General features: G+C 44.5%; 1 protein-coding gene across 1 annotated transcript in view; it reads right to left on the reverse strand.

Moving 5' to 3' along the window:
- CCBE1 (collagen and calcium binding EGF domains 1) overlaps positions 1–16,950 on the reverse strand; it is a 195,638-nt gene extending 178,688 nt beyond the window's left edge. The window contains exons 1-2 of the mRNA XM_033135576.1: positions 16,455–16,950; positions 15,937–16,017 (exon numbers count right to left, since the gene is read on the reverse strand). Of these exons, the coding sequence (XP_032991467.1) occupies positions 15,937–16,017; positions 16,455–16,585 (212 nt within the window). The 5' untranslated portion in view covers positions 16,586–16,950. The remainder of the gene's footprint in view (positions 1–15,936; positions 16,018–16,454) is intronic.
- Between the last annotated feature and the right edge of the window lie 4,370 nt (positions 16,951–21,320).

The following is a 21,320-nucleotide window of genomic DNA, read 5'->3' on the forward strand; positions in this document are numbered from 1 at the left end:
GCCCCCTGCAACTAACAACGGGCAACTGGACCTGGTGCTGTGCTGCATCCTCCACAACTAAGATTGAAAGGACAACAACTTGACTTGAAAAAAATCCTGGAAGTACACACTGTTCCCCAATAAAATCCTGTTCCCCTTCCCCAATAAAATCTTAAAGAAAAAAAAAGAAGTACCATTCATCCATGAATGAATGCTAGAGAAAATAACTCCACAAAACAAACCTCCATTTATTTGGGGGTAAAAAACGTTTAAAAGTAACATTCAGTTTGGGGTTTTGTTTTGTTTGGTGTGACAATGACATCTTGGTAATGTATGAGCACTCTACATTTCTTAAAAACGAATACTGAATTATGTAGTGGTAAAATGACATCACGTCTGGGATTGGCTTTAAAATACGTTAGAAAAGAAAAAAGGGACAAAGCACACGGAGCAAAATCTTGCTCATTACCAATGTTGGTGATGAGCAGATGGGAATTTGTTTTCTTCTCCTGACTATAGCACAGTTGAAATTTTCATAATTAAAAAATATGTTCTGAGGGAAAATATGGTCCGTTTTTCCTCATCTTCAAAAGAGGCTTACATTTGTGTTTTTGTTTCCTTTATGATTATAATGCAAGTAAAATACGTTGCAAAGCTAAGGTTGCAGTGGAGATTCACTTTCAAACAAATTACGGCCCCCAGCTAGTTAAAACTCTTTCAAAAGGAACATAGGTTAAAATGCAGACAAGGAAGACTAACATGCAGACAGAGAACGTTAACAGAAAAAAAGTCATGCTTCTGACTAACGAGGAGCCTGTTGATCTAATGCAAAACTCAAGTGGGATACCATTTCGTTACACTAAGACTGCCTAAACATGGAAAAGGATGTTAAAAAAAAAATCGGACAATTGCCTGGACAATGCAAGAGAAGCCTCATCCTTCTATATATAATTTGACTGGGGAGTGAGGGGGAGGACAGTTGTCTCAATTATGTAGCTGACTGCCTTGTTGTCTCCATTTCCCTTGGCATCTCTAAACAGAGCCAAATATGGAACCAGAACCAGGCAGCAAGACGGTAACAGTGCAGTGGGACTGAAGTCTTTACAAGGGACCTTAGATAAATACATTCAAAAGGATACACACGTGTTGAAACGTAAGTTTGTAATTTTTGTAAATATAAGAGACAAATATAAAGCCCAGTATGTTACGATAAAAGATGTGGAAAAAATTTTAGGAGAAAGCCTTCTCATCTGATGTCACCTTTTCTTCCCACTTTATTTGCATGAGTCTCCCCAAATGAAACAATTTCTCCTTTCTAGAAAGAGGATGGTCGCCATGGGAGGACAGCTCCTCCCGAAGTGAGGAAACTGATACTTTACCCTCATTCCCGTTCTGTAGGAAGCACATCTGGAAAGAAAGCAGCAGAAAGAAAAGCAAGGCAGTGGGGGTGGGGTGTCCTTAACACTTTTGCAGAATCAAATAATGGCTCCGGTGCTCACATGGCACTCACTGGCAGCAAAGAGAGGAGCTTGCTTTCAAAAGCACAGACCTGGAGAGTAAAAAGACCTTCTTTGTCCTCTTTAAGTAAATAACTGGGGTAAGAAAAACTACCAAAGGCATTCAAGAGATGCAGCTGCCCAGCTCACGGATGGCTATCCTGTTTTTAAGGCAGATTAGAGATAAGTGTCCAGCATGTCCCACAGTATCTTCCAGTGGAGATGCTCTCTTCCTCATGGCAAGTAAATCCCCTGGGCTGTAAACTACACCTGCTTCCCTTTGCTCTGCTCACAGCCCCAGACTGCCAGAGCGAGAAGGAACTCCTCCACCCGCCACCACCGAGAATCAAAGAGAGCTACAGGGTGGCGGGGACCCACAGCCCCACACTCTCGGAGGGCAGTGGCAGTGCATGCACTAAAGCCCGTGTCTCGCAGGTTCCAGACCAAGCACTATCTGATGACACTAGATAATTTTCTTCTGATTCATTTAGCTAAAACTTGATATATTTGAAATCTGCATCTGAAGTTTAAAACCTGAACCCAGCCAAAACATCAGGGAGAGGACCCCCTTAGCACTTCCTAACTGCCTTATAAAGAGCTCTCCAGTGAAGAGAGGAATTCTGACGCATCCATACAATGAAACACCATGCTATAAAAATTAATTAGCACTCTATGTAATAAGTATTCCTTACCTATTGTTACGTGAAAAAAGCAATTGCAGAACCAACCCACTTCTGTAAGTAATAACTCCAAGTATGTCTGTTAGTACAGGTATAGAAAGGTCAGGAAAAATGCACTCCAGTCCCTTGGCAGTCATTATCCTGGAAGGGTGCAATTAGGGAGGACCCACAGTTCTAAGTCCTACATTGCTGTGATGGAAGATGTGCCAGTGCAAATGTTACTACCATCATCGTCATCATAAAAAAGGGTCACGTTTGAAAAATGGAACATTTCCTTTCTTGTACCCCTTTCCCTGTAGGAACTGCAAAGCATGATTCTCCCTTTATGGTCATCTCTAAAACAGGTGTTTGCCCCTCATCGTTGTGGTAGTTTTCTTTGGGAGCCCAGCACCTCAGCAGTCGAATGAGAGGAGTGGATGGAACCCTCATCTGTTCAGGACATAGGGAGTTCAATGCAGCCCCAGCATCATCGGGGCACCACAAAACAAAAGCTGCATCACATCCAAGATACACACAGCACACACCAACGTCAGGACGATCCAACAGAATCAAGCTGTGTAGAAGGGAAGGGATAAATATACATCCTAAGATGATACAAGTCATATTTTAAAGTATGGATGAGGAAATTGTGTTTGAAGAGACAGCCAAGGAAGGACTCACTGAAGAGGACTTGGAGGTGTGGCTTGGACAAACAGCTGGATGGCTGAGAGCTGTGGGGCTGGGGGGGTCCAGGCTGCAGCATCCTAATGGGTGCACACACACACCCTCCCCACCCCACAGCCCTAACTGCCCAGAAATGGCCCCAGGAGTACCAAGGCCTCAAACACCTCCCGTCCTAGGGCAGCAGGGTGGCAGCTAGACTGTCAAAACCCCCTGGGCCAGGCATCTCTAGCCTTAAGCATCCTTTGTCGTTGACCTCCATGTGTCCTCCACAGATAATTTTCATGTGTGCCATGATCTGAAAATGTGCTTCCCAAACACTAGGGGTCTCTGGGAAAGGACCTGGAGAGTGGGGCCAGCTGAGGTACGAGGAAATTGTTAGGATCCTTTCATGCCTTCACTTAATATTTCAAATATCCATTCAAATATCCATTCTTATTATATCCTCTCTAATAGGGTATTACTCTCATTATGCTGTCAAACACTGAAAGAATATGGAAAACTCAGAGGTCACTTAGGAACCACTTCACGTTTTCCAGCTTCCAATTCAAAGAAATCCCTCAGTAAGAATCTCAGGAGCACATCCATCCACAAAATGCAATTATGTTTCCTTTATTTCTTAATTTATAGTAATTCTATTTCTATGATTTAATCATCATAATTGCTGTTATTACACTCAAAAGATGCAATGACATGTTTGTAACTACGCATTACATGCAGACATATATCTGGGGACTGCCTGGCAAGAGGCCATATGGTAAATATAGGGCTTGGATGATAACTATGCAGTCAAACCACAGAGAGCATTGTTTCATGTTGTATAAAGTTAATGCAAACCTACGGAAAGCCTTGCATTTGCTGGGGGCTGAGAGGTTCTCTCAGTCACAGAGGAAGACTAAAAAGTTGAAGAGAAACATAACAATGGATGGGAAAAGACTCTCTGCCAGCACATAGGTTTCCCATCACACTATGTGGAAAAAAGTATGTTTGTGCTTGATGCTTGCAAGGAAAGAAAAACATAGCCTGACACTGAAAAGCTTTCATTTATAATCTGCTGAGCCATGTTTATATCTTGGGAGACGGTTCATGTCGTGCAGCAACAAAGCAAAATATTTTTTGAAAAACGTACTTGAGGTCACTAAGTAGCTAGCTCTGGACACCAAGCTGAGCAGCTGCAATAGGAAATGAAAAGTGATGGAATTCACAGCACGGGATTTAGAACTGACCAGCTTTGGAAACTCAGAAGAACTCTGCCTTTCTTGATCCACCTCGACCCACTTTGTCACTCCCCTGACTGCCCTCCAACCATCCCTCATTGAGTATAGAAAGCACATGGCAGGAGGAAAAGAGTGGGACCTAGCAGACCAGGCTTAGGGTGGTCCACCAACACAAGCTTTAGCTGTAAACTTCCCTGGTGGGGGGCATGGACCTGTAGCAATTGCAAAACAAGGAGGACTGGCTTCAGGGACCCGGAAGGAAGAACCAGGCTGCTTACGCCTTTTTCCTGCAAGGTTTTCATCTTTGGCTGCATACTGGAATTGTGCAAGAAGCTTCAAAAATTCCTGCTGCCTAGCACCCACCTCCAAGAGTTTCCGATGTGTCTGGGGTGGTCTACCTGGACCCTGGGATTTTTTTTCCTAAGCTCATCAGGTGATTCCAGCGTACAGTCCAGGCTGTGAATCACTGCCTTCAGCTTTCCAAGTAGGAAGCAAAGAACAGCCAAGTGAGAGCGAGCCCTGGAAGGATGCAATGATGCTCAGCGGTGCTTCTCAATTGAAAGGGCACGGGAAGCTCCCAGGAACCCCGTGAAAATGCAGACCCTAATTCAGCAGGGCTGGAGTGGAGCCTGACCGTCGGCATTTCCAATGCGATGTTTCACTGTCAGGGGTTAGGACAGGTTATAACCCCCTCATTGGGCACCTTCTTGGAGAGAGAGGGTCCACAGAAGGGAACGGCACAAACAACATTATGGTTTATGCCATTTTGTTTATTTTTTGCAGGTGTAGGGTAGTAAAAAGTTTATTAATCAAGGTGGATACACTCTAAGATGTTCCTTTTTCTCCCTCCCTTCTCTCCCTCTCTCCCTCTCTCTCTCTCTCTGAAATGCCCAGTCCTTCCTTTTGTTTCTCAAGGTAGTTTGTCAACTTTCTTTTCAGAATTTGAGCTCATTAAAATGGACTTGATAAGTGGGATGTCTTCCTTCCTCCTCTGGCTTCTAACAACACACCCCTTTGATTCAGGGGCATGTGTGAGCCTGGAATCCTGCTGGGCTGGTCAGACACTGGTGCCCTCAGTGGGGGCAGATGCCAGGGGTCTCGACTGGGAGCTGTGGCAAGGGGCTTTCTAACCAGGACTAGGTCTCTCCTTCTGCTCATTTCTATCTACCTCCCTACCCTATTATTCCCCCCCGAAGAGTTTGAGACCCTGAACTCTTTTCGGAAAGGCGACAATGTGTCTCTTCTGTATCTACTTCCTGCTGAAAGGGGGTGATGTCATAGTCAGGGGTCTCATCCTCTTGCTGTCAGGAGGAAGGAGGCGTTGTCCCCTGGTTTATGCCATTTTAGATAAAATGGAATCCTTTTCCTTCTCCAGTGGTAGTGCTGAATTTAATTTCATTGGGTAACTCAGGACAGCACCATCCTGGGGATAGTGTGTGTATGAAAAGCATCCCTTGTATTATATGGCCCCAGTGTGTGCTGGGTTTTTTTTATTGGGGGGGGTATGTTATCAGCTGAACTGTGTCCTCCCAAAATTCAAATGTTGAAGTCCTAACCCCAGTACCTCAGAATGTGATTGTATTTAGATATAGGGGCTTTAAAGAGGTCACTGGGTTAACATGAGGTCGTTAGAATGGGCCTTGATCCAATAAATCCTAATGAAGTGGTGTCCTTATGAGAGCAGGAAATGAGGACACAGTCGTGTACAGAAAAAAGACCGTGCAAAGGCAGGGAGAAGACAGCCATCCGCCAGCCAAGGAGAGGGGCTCACAGGGGATCAGTCTTGCCAACACCTTGATGTTGGACTTCCAGACTTGTGAGAAAATGAATTTCTGTTGTTTAAGCCACCCAGTCTGGGGCAGTTTGCTTAGGCAGCCTGAGGAAACTAATGGGCGGGGTGTGGGGGGTGGGGTGGCGTTCTCATGTCTACTTCAGACAACGTGTCCGACTTATGTTTTCACCAGTCATTGCCAGTGGAATCACCATCCCTATTTTGAGCAGTCTTCCTTCCCTCTTCTAAATGCCTCTTAAATCTGTGATTGGCAGGAAAGCCAAGTAACCACAACTGTCAGGCCTTTACAATGAGCCCAGTGGTTAGGAACAACACAGGTTCTGGAGCCAGAGTGTCTGGCTTAGAACCCCCATTCTGCCACTCACCTGCTCAGAGACGTGCGTGAGAACTTGTGTGAAGGCAAGCTAGAATGGCTCCTGACACAGCGAGCCTTCACCCACAGGGCAACCTGGGGGACTCTTCGCCGAGGAGAGTACATGAAATTGCTTATATCTATTTTCGGCTCCTCAAAGCCTTCTATGATACCTATTTTCTGGCATTTTCTTTGTGATATTCGTTTTGGTATTCAGAGTTCCCTCCCTCTCGTCCCTCTCTCCCCCTCCATTGTCAGCTGTGTTCCAGACAGAAGTTATTGCCTGATGCAATGACCTCCACAGAAGTATGGAGTTCATATATAAAATTTATTTTCTTATGTCCACCCAGTTAGGCCAGAACATCCAAGACTGATCTCCAGAATACTACCACAGGTAAATTAATATTAAAATCAATTTTTACAGAATTAAAAGAAAAAAACCCTTCACCTAAGTTTTTTTGAAGTCCCCATTGATGTTATGTTCTAGGTTCTTGTGACCTTTCAGAGCCTTCTGGAACTAGATTCCAGGGCACTTTTTGGAATTATCTCTTGTCACCCATGAACAGTTGTTGTGGTCTTGGTGGGTTTCTAGGAAACCAACCTATGCTTTGCCAGGCAATTTTCACCACAAAAATTTGAGCCATTTCTCTGTGGGAAAATTCCAAAATAAAACATGGACACGTTATCAAGAGGTTGCTAAGTGAAAGCAAAGAGAGGAGTAGGTTGGAGGCAAAACTGTGGCCTGGTTTCTGCACTGGCTTTTAAACGTCTTCTCACCTCCAAAGCAATAGTGAACACATGCGTGCAGCAGGTTAAAAAAACTGTAAGTCTGTCAATCTTTATAAGCTTAGCCTGCTTTTCTTTTAAGCTTGGTTTAGCTGAATCAGTAAAAAATGGCTGTTACCAAGGTCAGAAGCCCCCATATGACAAACTTTTATTTTCACCCAACTTCATATCCAGAGGATGCTCTCTTATCAAATTTTTATACCCATATTTTTCCTCTTTGTTACAGCTGATACCACCTACCATGTTTCCCGGAAAATAAGACCTAAGCAGAAAATAAGCCCTAGCATGATTTTTCAGGATGACATCCCCTGAACATAAGCCCTAATGCGTCCTTTGGAGCAAAAATTAACATAAGACCTGGTCTTATTTTCAGGGAAACACAGTATATCTTCCTAATATGTCAAGTGGTACATTCTAACATTTTCCTTCTTTTCCTTTCTTCAAAATACCATTAGCAGACCGCTTCTCTCCCTCAGAATATTTCTTTTTAAATTGTTCTCTTTCCTTCTCCCCCACTTTTCCCCAGTTCTCAGTGTGAGAAGGCATCACTGTTTAGGGGTCTCTATGATCTGTATGGAATAAGAGTTGGCACTGTGAAAAGGCAGTCCAAATCTAAGTGCAAAAGTTTAATTAATGATACATAGCGCAACTGTGGGATGGTATGATACTTTTTTAGCCATAGAAGGAAAAATGTAACGTTGCAACTCTAATGTAGAGTACCCTTCATTGAAAATGTGTTTTTCTAGATGTGTGCTCCTGAAATAAAATATATACTATTATTTCATTTTTGAACTTGAAAAGTCTTCCCCTGTAGAAATTCAAAACTAACGTGAAGTTTACGGAGAGGTGGCTTTCAGTCAACAGCATGTGATGATCAATATGCAAGTCAGGAATTAAGTATGCAATTAAGGAAGATGGAGGTCAGCCAAGGCAACCCAAGGATTGCTCAAATGGCAAGGATGGCTCATCTTGGAAACATAGAAACACAGCAATAAGTCAGTACTTAACTACCTGCAATAAAATCCAGCTTCTTAAAACACGTCCTGACAAGTTACGTTCATTTAGAGTATCATTTAGGGGTGGTGACAAAAACAAAACAAAACAAAACAAAATCCAGCTCAATAACTGGTTGATTCCTGGAGATCAGGAAACCAAGCCAGAGATTCACAGGCCAGGAGATGCAAATACAACAAAATGAGGCAAAGACCCAAAGATGAAGCTGACTCAGTGACCCCAGCATCATCTCTGTGAGGACTCAGACCTGTGGACACCGTTACAGATAGATGAGAAACCCACTCCTACAGTCTCTGTATTAAGCCAGCTCTTTCGAAGCTGGCAAAGGTCCAGATAGTAAATATCTGAGGTTTAGGGGGCCAAATAAGGTCTCTGCAGCATAGACTTTTTTTTTTTTTACAACCCTTTAAAAATGTAAAAAGCATTCATAGATCACGGGTTGTATAAAAACATGCCATGGACCCTACTTTGCTGATTCCTGCTCTCTACACTGAACCCCTCGAGCCAGGTCCTAGAGCAGAGGGACCTCCTGGCATCCTGCCAGCTCAGGCTGACAGCTGCCCCTGCCATTCCTGGAGGAGTAAGGATGGGGGCTTCACCCCAGCAGGGGCACACAGCAAACACCTCACAGGAGTGGCCAAGAGGAAAAGGTTGAGAATGGATATGAAGGCTGAGACTAGATGTGGTCCAAGTTTCTGAGCTCATCAAGGGCATGGAAAGATGATGCAATTCACATTTTACCACCATGAGCAAGGAGGCGACATGTACACCCGCCCCAGCTCCCTTACACCTGCTACGGACTCGCATGGACCACACCTCAAGCTAGAAAGAGGTACTACTTTGCTGAGGATTAACATGTAGACATGACACCACTCCCCCCACCGAAGGAGGTTTCAGATAGAAACAAATTGTCCACAAGTTTCAGATACGTTGTCACAGATATATCTACAATGGATTATTCAGAGAATCAAAGACTGTTGGAGCACTCCGCTTAAAGCCATGGTTGGAAAACATGAGGTGAGCTGGGCTGGGGTATTTGCCCCTCGTGGGCCAATTCTGATGCGCTGCCCACCTCAAAGGGCACGCCCCTGGAGAATTCACCACACCTGTGTAAGGCTTCCACATTCCAACAATGCTTAAAAGAAACTTGTGGCAAATGCTAAATTCTTGCCAGCAGCTCTGCAAAAAAACCTCTCCTAGCACCATCCCTGGGTTCTCATGTCCCTGCTTGGAGCTGTGGGGTTTCTTTTACTGAAAGGATACAGCTGGGCCACAGGAAATATTAAGCTCTTAGTCCCCAAAATTTGACAATTAGATGTGTGCCAAAAATAAGTCTTAAAAATGTCCCAAAGGATATCTTTGGCGCAAAATGATTTTACTGAAAGACAAATTGAATTAAAATCCATAAATTCCATGAGAGCAGACGTGGTGTTCTTTTGTTTTTTTTTTATCTGCACTAGTCACAGATGTATTCTACGTGCCTAGAAACTGTGCTTGGTACATAGCAAGCTCACAAGGTATTTGTTGAATAAATGAAAATTTTTGGTAAACCTTTAACACCAGAAAAAAATGGCTTCACAGAAAAAGGAAGAACCTAGCTGGGCAGAAAAGAAGCTGCAGATGTTATAGCTGTTTACTTTTTCATCCCCCAAATAAAAGCAAGAAACTGAGACAGAATAGAGACCTTTGTTCTCCGGGTATTCTGCAAGCTCCCGATGTAGGCAGACGTGGAACTCACAAAAGCAGTGAGGGTCCAGCTGAGCAGCGGGGGGAGTAGGTTTGGGGAAGCTGAGCTGCACTGACACACACACTACTGATTGAAATGCAAGCTTTCTCCTGAGAAAAGAGAGTATTCTTGAATAAAGAAGGCATGTTTGCTTTTTCCGGGTACACCCACCCCCGCTTCACTTAGAAAAGATGAAATGCAGTTAATCTAGGAAGTCAGGTATCAACAACTTCAGGGACAATGAGTGGCAGCAACTGGACCCCGTCTCAAAGGACACACTAGTGAAAGCGCAGCCTTTTGTGGCGAGTCCAATTGTCAGTTGTTTCCTATCACTTTGTGTTGTTTCTCGGAGAAGGAGTGAAAAGTGATCCAGAGGCTTGCCTTGGCCTCCACCCTCCACCTTCCCTCCTCATCTAACACCTGTTCTTCAGCTTAAAATAGTAAGAGGGCGTGGGAGGGAGATCCCCTTTAAAACTGCAATCCTCCCCATCCAAGCCCGTGTCTTCAGGGCAGGTGTCAGGCGGGCAGGGACATCCACATCCTCTGCAGGTGTTATTTAAAATAGAATGTTCGTGGGGTTAGCTAGAATCTGCCAGAATCAGTCCTGTGACACATCAGCAGGTCACACTGGGAACCAATGCAAACCATGGCTGTATCTCTCGGAGACGTAGGTAATCTCTGGTTTCTAAAAAGCCTCCTTATGCCTCAGCTAGAATAGGAGGCATAGCTGGATAGCAACTGAAGATCTGGAAGGCCTAAAACATTGAAGACAAATCTCATCATTCCTTCTTTGTACCATTAGTGTATTCATTCACTCAGTCATTCAACAATATGTATGCAGCACTGTCCAGGCATGGGGTCAGCCTCTGGGGAAATGGTTGTGGCTGAGGGGACCGAGGGGCCAGGCCCTCACCAGGCTGACCGTCCAGCGGGGACAAGGTCTAACACACAGGGAAACAGAGGCTGCTTTCAAATGCCTGTTGTTAGGAAACTCTGCTCAAAGCCACCCATTCCTGTTCTGTTCCTCACAATACCCGTACCATTTCCTCCTTAACGTTAGGGTATATGTAGTTGGTTGAGATGCAAACGCTTTCTGAGAGGGGGACGAGGTGCCCTATAAGAGCCAAAAATTATTCACAGAGCTGCCCTCAGTGCCTGTCCTACGCTATGTTCCCCATAGGACAGGAAGGCATCAGAAAGGAGCCCAGAACTGGGCTAAGGACCTAAGAATCTGATTTCTAGTCTTCTCTCTGCCAGTAAGATCCCTCCACAACCCAAGATCCTCTAAATTGGGATAGCTATGCCTCTGCTGTTCTTATCGCCACACAAGTAGGGCACCTTGAGTAGTCAGGAGGAGGAAGGAAGCAAAGATATGTTCTTTGTAATTTTTTTCCCAATCGGGGCTACCTTACTTTGGAAGGGGATCTGAAAACAGCTGATATGTGATTGGTGCGAAAACACCCTCTGTGTCTGGCTGTGGTCTGAATTTGCACTTTCAAAAGCCTGCTGTAAAACTCAAAAGTCTCAAATAAAACTCCAATGTCCACGGAGCACGTCCTCTACGCCCTCACCATGCCAGACCTAGTGTGAGGGAATAGTGATGCCAGTTGTTGTGCTGGAGCCCGTCTTCCATACATCAATTCATTTAATCTTCACAGCAACCCTCTGGCTCCAGTATTATCTTTTCTTTAGAGAGGAGAAAACGAAAGCAGCGAGATTAAGAAAGTGTTCAAGGTCACAAAACAAATAGAGCTGGGATTCAAACTCGGGCAGCCTTTCTAGCATTGTGCATTTCTGACAGTATCGAACCCTTCTTTAGGAATTTAGGGACCTACCAGATCGGGCATTATCAAGTTTTCCCTCCAGTGTAGCCTTAGCCCAAGTCTGGTGATGCTACTATAAACGGACCTTCTTGTTCTCCAAATTTCAAGTAATTACATTTGCAGAAATATCACATCAACTTCCAAGTTTTAATAGGGTTTGGTGACACTGTTGTATTCTCTCAAAGAAAAGTGAAAGTTTCTACATCCGCATGTCCCATGGGAATATGACCTAAGCAAGAGCGGTGCCTAGTAAGACACCAAACTGGACAAATACAGCTGAGGGTCTCCACTTGGAGGTCCATGAACCACAAGGCTAAAAATCACAGCTAAAGAAACTTAAATACCTAACACACTATGTTAAAGAGCCATGTTGAAAAACGTCAAGTCTTCTACCCACAAGGCCATTTCTAGCTGCTTCTAATCTCTTCCCCAACATTGATAGTATAGTATAGACTACATGACTTTGAGCTCAAACATGTAACCATTGTATACTGATTAGTTTCAAAGGCCTTGGTCGAAAAATCAAGCCTCTAAACTATGAGACCAAGGATTGTACCTTCTCCTTCTATGCTCATTTTCCAGGACTATTTTAAGCTAATAATAAATGCTCAAATCCTTAATAGATCAAAAAAGTTATTTAGGATGTTTATTAGACCCCACCTCACTAAAAATTGGATTTTATTGACATTTCCTACATACATGTGTATTATTTTTATATTTAAAAAGCCCTCAACATCTCCTTTTATTGATATGAGACCCAATAAAGAAAAGGTAAACACCAAACCTTTGTTCAAAAGGTAAACACAAAACTTCTGTTCAAACTACATCATTTTGGGGGAGGGTGGAAATGAAAGTCGACTAGTGGGGAAAAGCTTTCATTGGCACAAGAAAAGTAATGCCACGATAACTTGATATGCTTGGTTTGGCTATAATTCAGTTAGATAAATCTCACACCAATTCTGAAATCTTAACCACTGGAAGAAGACTATGGCCTATGTCAGATTATAAAGCTGAGCAAATATGCACTGTAAACTTGTTAAGCTATCATTGGCATTCATTCAACAAGTGTTTATTAAACTTTTGGTACTTGGCACAATGCACATTGGAGTAGAGCTTCTAAAGACAGGCCTCTAAAGACAATGCTTAAGATGAAATCCTGCAAGGAACAAAAGATACACGTATGAGCCAATTTGGTGTATTAACCAATTTGGGGTATAATAATATAAAGTCAATTGTTTAAGACGGATCTCAAGGGCAATTTGGTCGATCTTATACCAGATGTCAAGGGTACTTCAGAAAAACCACTGTGGTCACAGTGGGTGTTGGGAGTTTTCTATCAAACTGTCTATTGAATTTATCATTATCTGAATTTGTAGTCTTCTTCCTTAGATCCCAGGATCTAGAAAGTTCAGCCTCATCTGTAGACACCTCTGGGATGATGAAAGGGGTCTGGGCTTTGAATCTTGTTTCTCACATGTATTAACTTTGTGACCCTGGGTAAGTTTACTTAACCCCTCTTAGTTTGGGTTCCCTCTTCCGTAAAATTGAGATAATAGAAATGCTACAGCGTGACTCTGAGGATTAGAGGTAATGTGGATAAAGTGTATAGGTAGAGATAATGTAGGCAAAGGGCTCAACACATCGTAAGTCCTCAAATTGTCGTTTACTATATCCTATAAAAGGTGAAAGTGGAAAGGTACTGCTTAGGTGAAGCCACGTACAAAAGTGGGGGTTAGGGGGGTCCAGAACAAAAATTATTCTGAACCCCTCTTTTCTTCTCCATATCATGTAGGTCTCCATGTCCTTTTAGTTTTAATGGCAAGTCGAATTTATTACATCTACCATCCTCCTTTTAGTACTAAACCTCTCTTCCATAGCTATGATTTTAAAAATAACTTTCAACATATTCAGAAGTGACTTCCAGAGTTTTTTCTCTTGGGCTAAAGCTGTTCACTCAAAGAAATCTGGTAAAGAGCGGGATTCTCAGTGATCAGATAGCATTTCCTGAGCGGTAGCTCTGCTGCGGTACTTACAGCTTACGTACGTAAGGGTCATGCAAAAGCTGAAGAGTCGGGTTTCCCGGAAGACTGGTTCTTGGTCTGCTTGGCAGAAGGTTAACTTGGTAGAAGGGCTAACTACTCACTCCATCTGCAGAGACCTCTGCTCCTTTGAGGACTTGTCTAAATGGGTTTGCACCGTGACCCACGCTGAGGACCCTGGTTTCCACAGCAGAGCTTCTCCAGCTTTAATGCGCATCTCATTAACCCCAAGTTCTGAGTCAGGAGGGCTGGGGAGGGGCCCGGGTCTCTAACAAGCTCCTAGATGATGCTTGTGCGGCTGATTTCCAAACCACACCGGAAGTAGCACGGCATCTACAGGGCCAGGACAACTAGAATTCACAAACCAAGGAGCACACAGTATTCCTCCATTCTTGGGGTTCAAAATAAAATGGGGGAACAGCAACTGCCAAACAACTGTGTCTAAGAAACTACTAAGTTATGGAAATAGTGTAAAACCAATGGAGTGCACATAGAACTCTTGACTCCCATAAAGGAAGTAACTTGAAACCAAATTACTTCATATTCACAGGGACCATTCTTATTTTCTCCATCTAAAAACATCCTCTCCCACTCTTCTCATTCCACAGAACAAAGTTCTTTACTCTTCTCTGTAAGATATCTTTTTGTCAGTGCTCATAAGCTTTTTTTTTTTCAATAGCTGTTAATGAAAACACATCAAGACACTACTAGTGTCTCTTGTTGAGGCTTGGTGTGACAGAAACTGCTGTCTTAAAAATCTGAGAAAAAACGACAGTAACAGCATAACAAATGAAATCAACTTAGAACACGAATCAGGCTCCCATGGTTCCTGAAAACTGGACATGCATTCTGTAACTATCACTGATTTACGTACAGTCTGACCTTCAGCGACCGAAGAAGTGAGCAAACCATCTCAGGGACACTTTACATGCTAAATTAGAGGCTTTATATTGCAGTGATAGGAAAACAATACGCCCTAAGATACACTGTGGTCATGGGGATGCAATCCCGGTGCCAGCACCACCAGGTCATTTCATCAGCTGGGTGACCTTGCTTACCCAGTTAACTTCTTCTGTCTTTACCTATTGAATACATTCCCTCTTCTTTCTCTAACCCTCACGTATTTTTGTTCAGTGTTCACAGCCCATGTCCCAGAGAAGGCAGCCCTTCCCAAGGAGTGGCTGCTGATTCACCCAAATGATCATTGTCATTCCATTGCCAGTGACAGAGTTTAAAAGCTCGGTACGCAATGTAACTGATGGAGCATTTGTACCACTGAAGTGACCAGTCCTGGGACCACTGACACCTTTCAACACATGAAATAACGTTTCTTGCAACTGAAACCATTATGGTTGATTCACCTGTTATAACCTTGTGAATAGTAAAGCTTCCTTTTCTTTCAAGTTCACTTCTGGGGGTTGCAGTGGTACCTAGTACTACCCAGTATTTATCTTGGCACCCAAACACGGTTCCTAGAGACAGAGATGGAGTCTGGTGTGAGTGTGGGAGTCTGGTGGGATCCCAGCGCCTTTAAAAAACAGGCAATTAATAAATGTTTATGGGTGCATGCCTCCTCCATGCACTGAAAGCACTGGAACAGAAGCCAAGAATTCAATGGTGAACACATATATCAACCCTCACCTCCAAACAGCAGGGAACAGTATTTCTCTCCTTTTGTTGTGAATAAGAACCACCTGGGGAGCATTTTCCCAACTACAGATTCCCTGGCTCTATCCAGGCTTAGTTTTAACAAGCACCCCGGTGACCTGTGGACTATTATTTTCAAACAGACTGCTCCTCTTTTCCTTGTGGTTCAATGTGTTCACTTTTTTTTTTTTGTTTTCACTCGACACAACCATATCAACCGCCCACAATCCTACCCCACCCCCGCCCCCGTCCTTTTGCCCAGAGGCCGTGACAGTTACACTGTCCCAGCAGAAGGTCAAAAGACAGCCAAGAGCCAAGTATTCACTTGTTGACCTCGTATTTTCAAAACAAAACGCAAACGTAAAAGCAGCCATTCGTTTTTGCTATGCCTCACTGTTTACACCCACAATCCAATCCACTTTCCTTATAAACTTTCAATCTCTTCTCCGATTTCCGCCAGGCAAGTGTTCCTGGGACCAGTAAACTGCCTCAGGATCTTAGGGCACAAACGAGGTGCAGGCTCTCGGTTGCCTGTCGTTGCTCTGCCCCAGAAACCACACACAAAGGTTTGCACCAGGGAGAATTCCCCCCAGCATGTCCCCGCACCACCGTGATCCCCTGGTGCCGGAGCGCGCCTCCAAACCCCTTCTTTGCCGCGCTGGCGCTGCCTTCTCACCCACCAGCCAGGGTGCTCGGTGGTGACTCGGCAGAGCCCTGAGGCTTACCTGAAACACGTGGTGAGCTCGCCCGAAGCCTTCAGACACGGGTACTTGGTCGTGGCGATTCTGTTTTCTGAGCAGACTTCTCTACCAAAAAAGTTGGAGAAATAACATCGTGGGTTCTCCGCGGGGGAGCAGAGACCAGTGCGCGCTAAGGAGTCCCCAGCGCGCCAGGACTCAGATCTGCGTCCTCGAGCGCCGAGCAGGCGCAGGTCCCCGAGCGCGGACGCGCAGCGGGCTGAGGGGTCCAACCGAGCGAACCTGGCCCCGAGGGAAGGAGGAGCTGAAGAAGCAGGACACTGGGGGACGGCAGGAATGCGGGGCGGGGGTATCACGGTGGGGCGAGCCCGGGCTGAGGGCGCAAAGGCTGTTACCCGGGAGCAGAAATTTAATGTCGCCCAGGACAGTCAGGCGCCCAGCCCGTGCCTGGCGGAGCGAGGGAGTGGAGGTCACTGCATAGGTAAGGGACATCGCCTGCACCCCGAGAGCGGGGCGCGCACCAAGCAGGGGCTGGCTGCGTTTACCTGTCGCTGTCCTCGGGCTTCTCTCGGTAGCTCCACGTGTGTCCCAGCGCCAGGAGCAGCAGCAGCGGACCCAGGCTCTTGCCCAGCTGCCCGCTCGACGCTCCTCCCCGGCTCGGAGGTGGCGGCACCATCAGGGACGCTCCCGGCTCCTTCCCGGTGCCCGAGTCCTCTCCCCGCCCTGCACCCGGCTCCTTCGCGGCCACGGTCCCTCTCCCCGGCAGGGGGCGCCGGAGAACAGGGGCGTTTGCGCCACCTGCGCGGGGCACTGGGATCTGGCGTGTTGTGGGGCTGGGGGAATCAGGCTGAGTTGGGGTGCAGAGTGCAAACAACGCGGACAGGCAGGTGAACGCGGTGCCTGGCCCCGCGCGAGGGTGGCGGGGTCCGGGTCGTCTCGCCCGGGATGGTCACACCGAGTTGACAGATTTGCTGGACTCGGCTTTGGACCGCGTCCTCCCTCCTGCCTCTTCCTGGGAGAGGAGCACGGGGTGCGGAAAGCAGGCGGCTGCTCGCATTTTACACCAGGGTCGCACGCCCAAGAGGAGGAGGAGGAGCCGGTTCTCACCCCGGGAAAAAGGAGGGGGAGCAGAGGGGTTAATAAGCTTCCTTCCTGTTGTCAGTTGATTTCTAAGGACCTGGGTCAGGATAATGTTTGCTTTTCCGCCTAGAGCGTCTGCACTGCGCTCCTCCCTCCCCAGTTTTCTCTGAGCTGAATAGGGGTGAAAGGAGAAGTGGTAAGGCTACAGCGGACCTCCCAAACTGCCTTTCAAACCTGACACAGCACAACTTCCAGAGCGTAATCTGTCTCTGTTAAAATCCCCTGGAAGCAAGTCCTCTGCTGGCTACTTCATAACGCGAAGTCTTTTTGGGGGTTTCAATCCTCTTGCCCTGAGCTGCTTCGATACTGTTTGAATGCCACGCACCCATGTGAGAGCTGGAAACTCCTGGAAGATGAGGTGAGACGCTGAAAGGGGCCCTTAATCACCCCCTACCCCTTGCTAGTTAACACAGTGGTGTTTATGGGTAGGGTGAAAACCCGGGCTGGGGGCGGTGTATCAGCTCATTCGGTGGGGGCCGCGTTCGTCTATGTCTGCATCTTAACACTTTATTGCACATTAGGAGTTCCTGCGCCTGTTGAAGAGAAACTTGTGACATAAACGTGCCCCGCAGAGCCAAGCAAGTGGTTGTGACCCAGAAGTAAGTTGGAAGAGCACGAGGTTGTAATGCCTAACCTCTAACAAACGCGGTTCTGCAGCTCCCAGGACGATGACGTGAAAAGGTAGCTCGTTCACAAGTTACTTGTGTGCTAACTGGTTAGGGAGGCAGGTTTTCCTTCAAAATATTCTGATCAACTGAGAATGACCATGTATATCACATACACCTTGACATGTTAATAGCAATAGAATCCTCATTCCTTGTACAATGCGTCTGTATTTTCCAAAGATTTTTCACATTTATGACTTTATTTGATACAATATCTCTTGAAACTAGGAATCTAACTTCCCAGTTCAGTGAGGTGGCTTTTTCCTGCAAATCTTGCATATACATGGAAGACCCTAAAACAGACTTGATGTTAAAAGACGGTCTTACACAAAATAAATGAGTTTTCACATGGCAACTCAGAAAACACTTCAGAGGCTTTCGAAACCTGAGTGACTATTATGGAGTCAGAAAAATAAAATCCTAGATACAAACCCAGGCTGTGTGGCTTCCTACGTGTGTGACCTTGGACAAGTTACTTAAGCTTTTCTGACACGCAGTTTTCTCATCTGCAAAATGGGGAATCTCCCTCATAAATGTTGGCGAGTGTTAAATGAGGTAATATGCATGTAATAGCAAGTTTCACTGTGCCAGGCGCATATTAAGTGCTCAGTAGACATTAACTATTATTTTAATATGAATTATTGTATTGCACAGAATTTTCAGTTTTAACTTTCAAGCTTTTTGCTTTCTAGCTGTATAGGAGTTTATTTCACAACAGTTATTTGGCTTCTTAAAGAGATACCTGTGTAAGCACATAAAAAATAAACTCATCCTGGAGCTTATAAAGATTGTATCACTTTAGATTGAATCACAAAAGTGTTTAATCTCCATCTTGCAAGGAAGAGGTCATACTGTAGCAGGTTCTCTTTTTATTTTCTTACTAATTACTCTGTTTTGATATCTTGCTATCTTTTTCTCATCTTTACTCACACTTTTTTTTTCCTACTGTTGCATTATGGATGTTAATTGGATAAATAATAGAGAATGTTGGAGATTAGTTATCAGCTTCATTAAATAGTTAATAAGCCACGTATAGGGACATGCAGCGTTGCAGAGAAAGTAATTCAGGCTGCAAAATGATAAAAGCAAAAACATGTCCATTAGCACAGCTGTGTGGCAGAAGATTGGGGACAGAGCCAAGTTTGCTGCCTCCTGATTTTCAGCCCCCTACTGAGCATAGATAAGAATGAGGTGTCAGAGAAGGTGCTGGAGCCAAGCAAACCGCCCAGGTTTGCCTCGGGAGGCATTCTCGAGGGTGGGTGGCCAGAGCATTTATGGAAGAGGTGAGCTGGAGCAGAGACCTTTTGAAAACCTTTGCCTGGAGGCCTGGAACTTAAACTAATTGGCAGCTACTGACAGCATGACATTCAGTGTGGGTCTTGAAGGGCTGAGCTAGAGAGCAGAGCCAAGCGCGAGGAGATACGGATGGCCCTGGATGGACACTGGTCCCCTGAGAAGTGAAACACTCCTGTAAAAGACAAAAACTGCATTTGCTCCGGCTGCCGCTTGCATGGGACATGTCAGAATGAGGCTGAGTGGGGTAGGGGTCTCCAGGGTCTTATGTTTTCTCCCCTATCCTCTCTCTCCGCCACCACACACAAGCTTCCCTCCACCAGCTTGCCCCCACTGATGGGCCCATTCCGCGTTTATGAAACACTGGATGAGAGGACTCACCTCCTGCCTCTTTCATCGGGAGTGTTACGAAGATTAATGATATGGACCCAAACGCTCCTCGGGGGAGGCCCTGTATGATTATTTCTTTTCAGCATACCACTCTGCGATGTTTTCCATATAGACCTGTCAGCTTTCCTGAAACAAACCAGAGAGAGGATAGTTATGCAGTTAGCCATGTCCTAGGGCTTTGGGGCTGTGCTAAGGGCTTTAGATGCAAACTGTGCTCTAGGTTAGTCTCCCTGGTGGCCCAGGTACTGTTAAGGACTGCTGAGTGTTTTCTGGGGGCAGTGGGAGTGCGGTGGGGAGGGGGGTGGAGTTGAGAGGGGGAAGCAGGGCGACTGGCTGGAGAATACAGAGGCCAGCATACAAAAGCAAAGCGAAAGGAAAAAAGAAAAGAAAAAACTAGGCTATAGGGCAAAGAGTACCCTTCTAAATAAGACCGATGGCCTCTTCCACTCATTATTATTTAGCTTTTATTTATTTTTTTAACTGAGGCAAAATGTACTAATGTGTTATAACATATTAGTTTCAGGTGTACAATGTAATAATTCAATATATATATACAAGTATATCGAGAGGTGATCACCACAATAAGTCCAGTTAACATCCATCACCAAACTTATGGTTATTTTCTTGTGATGAGAACATTTAAGATCTATTCTTTTAGCAATCTTCAAATATGCAACAATACAGTATCATTAACTATCATTACCAGGCTGTACTGTACATCTGATTTATTTATAACTGGACATTTGTATCTTTTTATCGCCTTCACCCATTTTGTCCACTCATTCCAACATCTCATTTGGGGGAATCAACATAGTATTAGAAATGAGAGGTCAATAAAAAAGCTAAATTACTATAAAAAAGAAAACCACCAAATGGGGGCACGATTAATTTCACTATTTGTTTAAAATTTTCCTTATAAGAATGATTTATGATGACTGACAAAAATACATACTATTTTACAGTGTATATTTCTTTATATATTTATGCATTATGCACAGTATATGTTATATATAGTACAGATTAGATAAAGCTATTAGGTTGGTGCAAAGTAATTGTGGTTTAAAAGGTTAAAAATAATCGCAAAAACTGCAATTACTTTTGTACCAACCTAATACTAAGGCAAAATCAGGATCGAATAATAAAATGAAACTGAAATGAAGTCCGTTGGCAGGATTGTATAAACAGAAAGTCCTGTTCTATGTTTAAAGCAGATCACAAATCAGTTCTCAGATTTTCAGAAGTCAATCAGGATAATTACATGATCAGTTACAAGATTGAAGGTAGCCATAAGGAAAAAGCCTATAAATTGCTCAAAAAAAATCAGAGAATTTTCCTGTCGGTCTCCCTGAAATATTGCAACAGTCATTTACTATCAGATAAAAAGGTCTTTTCACAGAAACAAGACTCAACAAGTGTAGGCAGAGTTCATACTGAATTGTGAGTGATGCACATATTAATAATATCTCTAAAATAAACAAGTTGCCCTGAAACCTTCCTTCAGTTTCACTTTTGATTGACACATGGCCAGATCGGTTTGGAGAATTAGGATTACGCCTTGGAAAGTGTTAAAGTGAGCCAATCTCCAAACCATTGTGAGGAAATGCTTGAGGCCAGGAGAATGAAACACGTTAGTACAGTAAAAGGGTTTTAAAGCCCTGGCTTTGGGGTGTGCACATTATCTTTGCACCTAGTCTTAGCTTCCTTTTAACTTGCAGTATATTGAAGTTGTGGGTCTTTGGAATTTTCTCCCAAGACAGGAAAAAACATCTGATTTCTATGCGTATGGCAGAATCCCACAATTTTTGCCAAACTTTAAAATAAAAGCAATTTTAAAAGATTTGTTAGGCTTATGTGCATATGGGCTGTTAAAAGAAAAATGTACAAACAATACAAAGAAGAGAACCTTCTTCTTACTTGGTTGAA

Source organism: Rhinolophus ferrumequinum, chromosome 19 (assembly GCF_004115265.2).
Source record: "Rhinolophus ferrumequinum isolate MPI-CBG mRhiFer1 chromosome 19, mRhiFer1_v1.p, whole genome shotgun sequence".
Classification (NCBI taxonomy): domain Eukaryota; kingdom Metazoa; phylum Chordata; class Mammalia; order Chiroptera; family Rhinolophidae; genus Rhinolophus; species Rhinolophus ferrumequinum.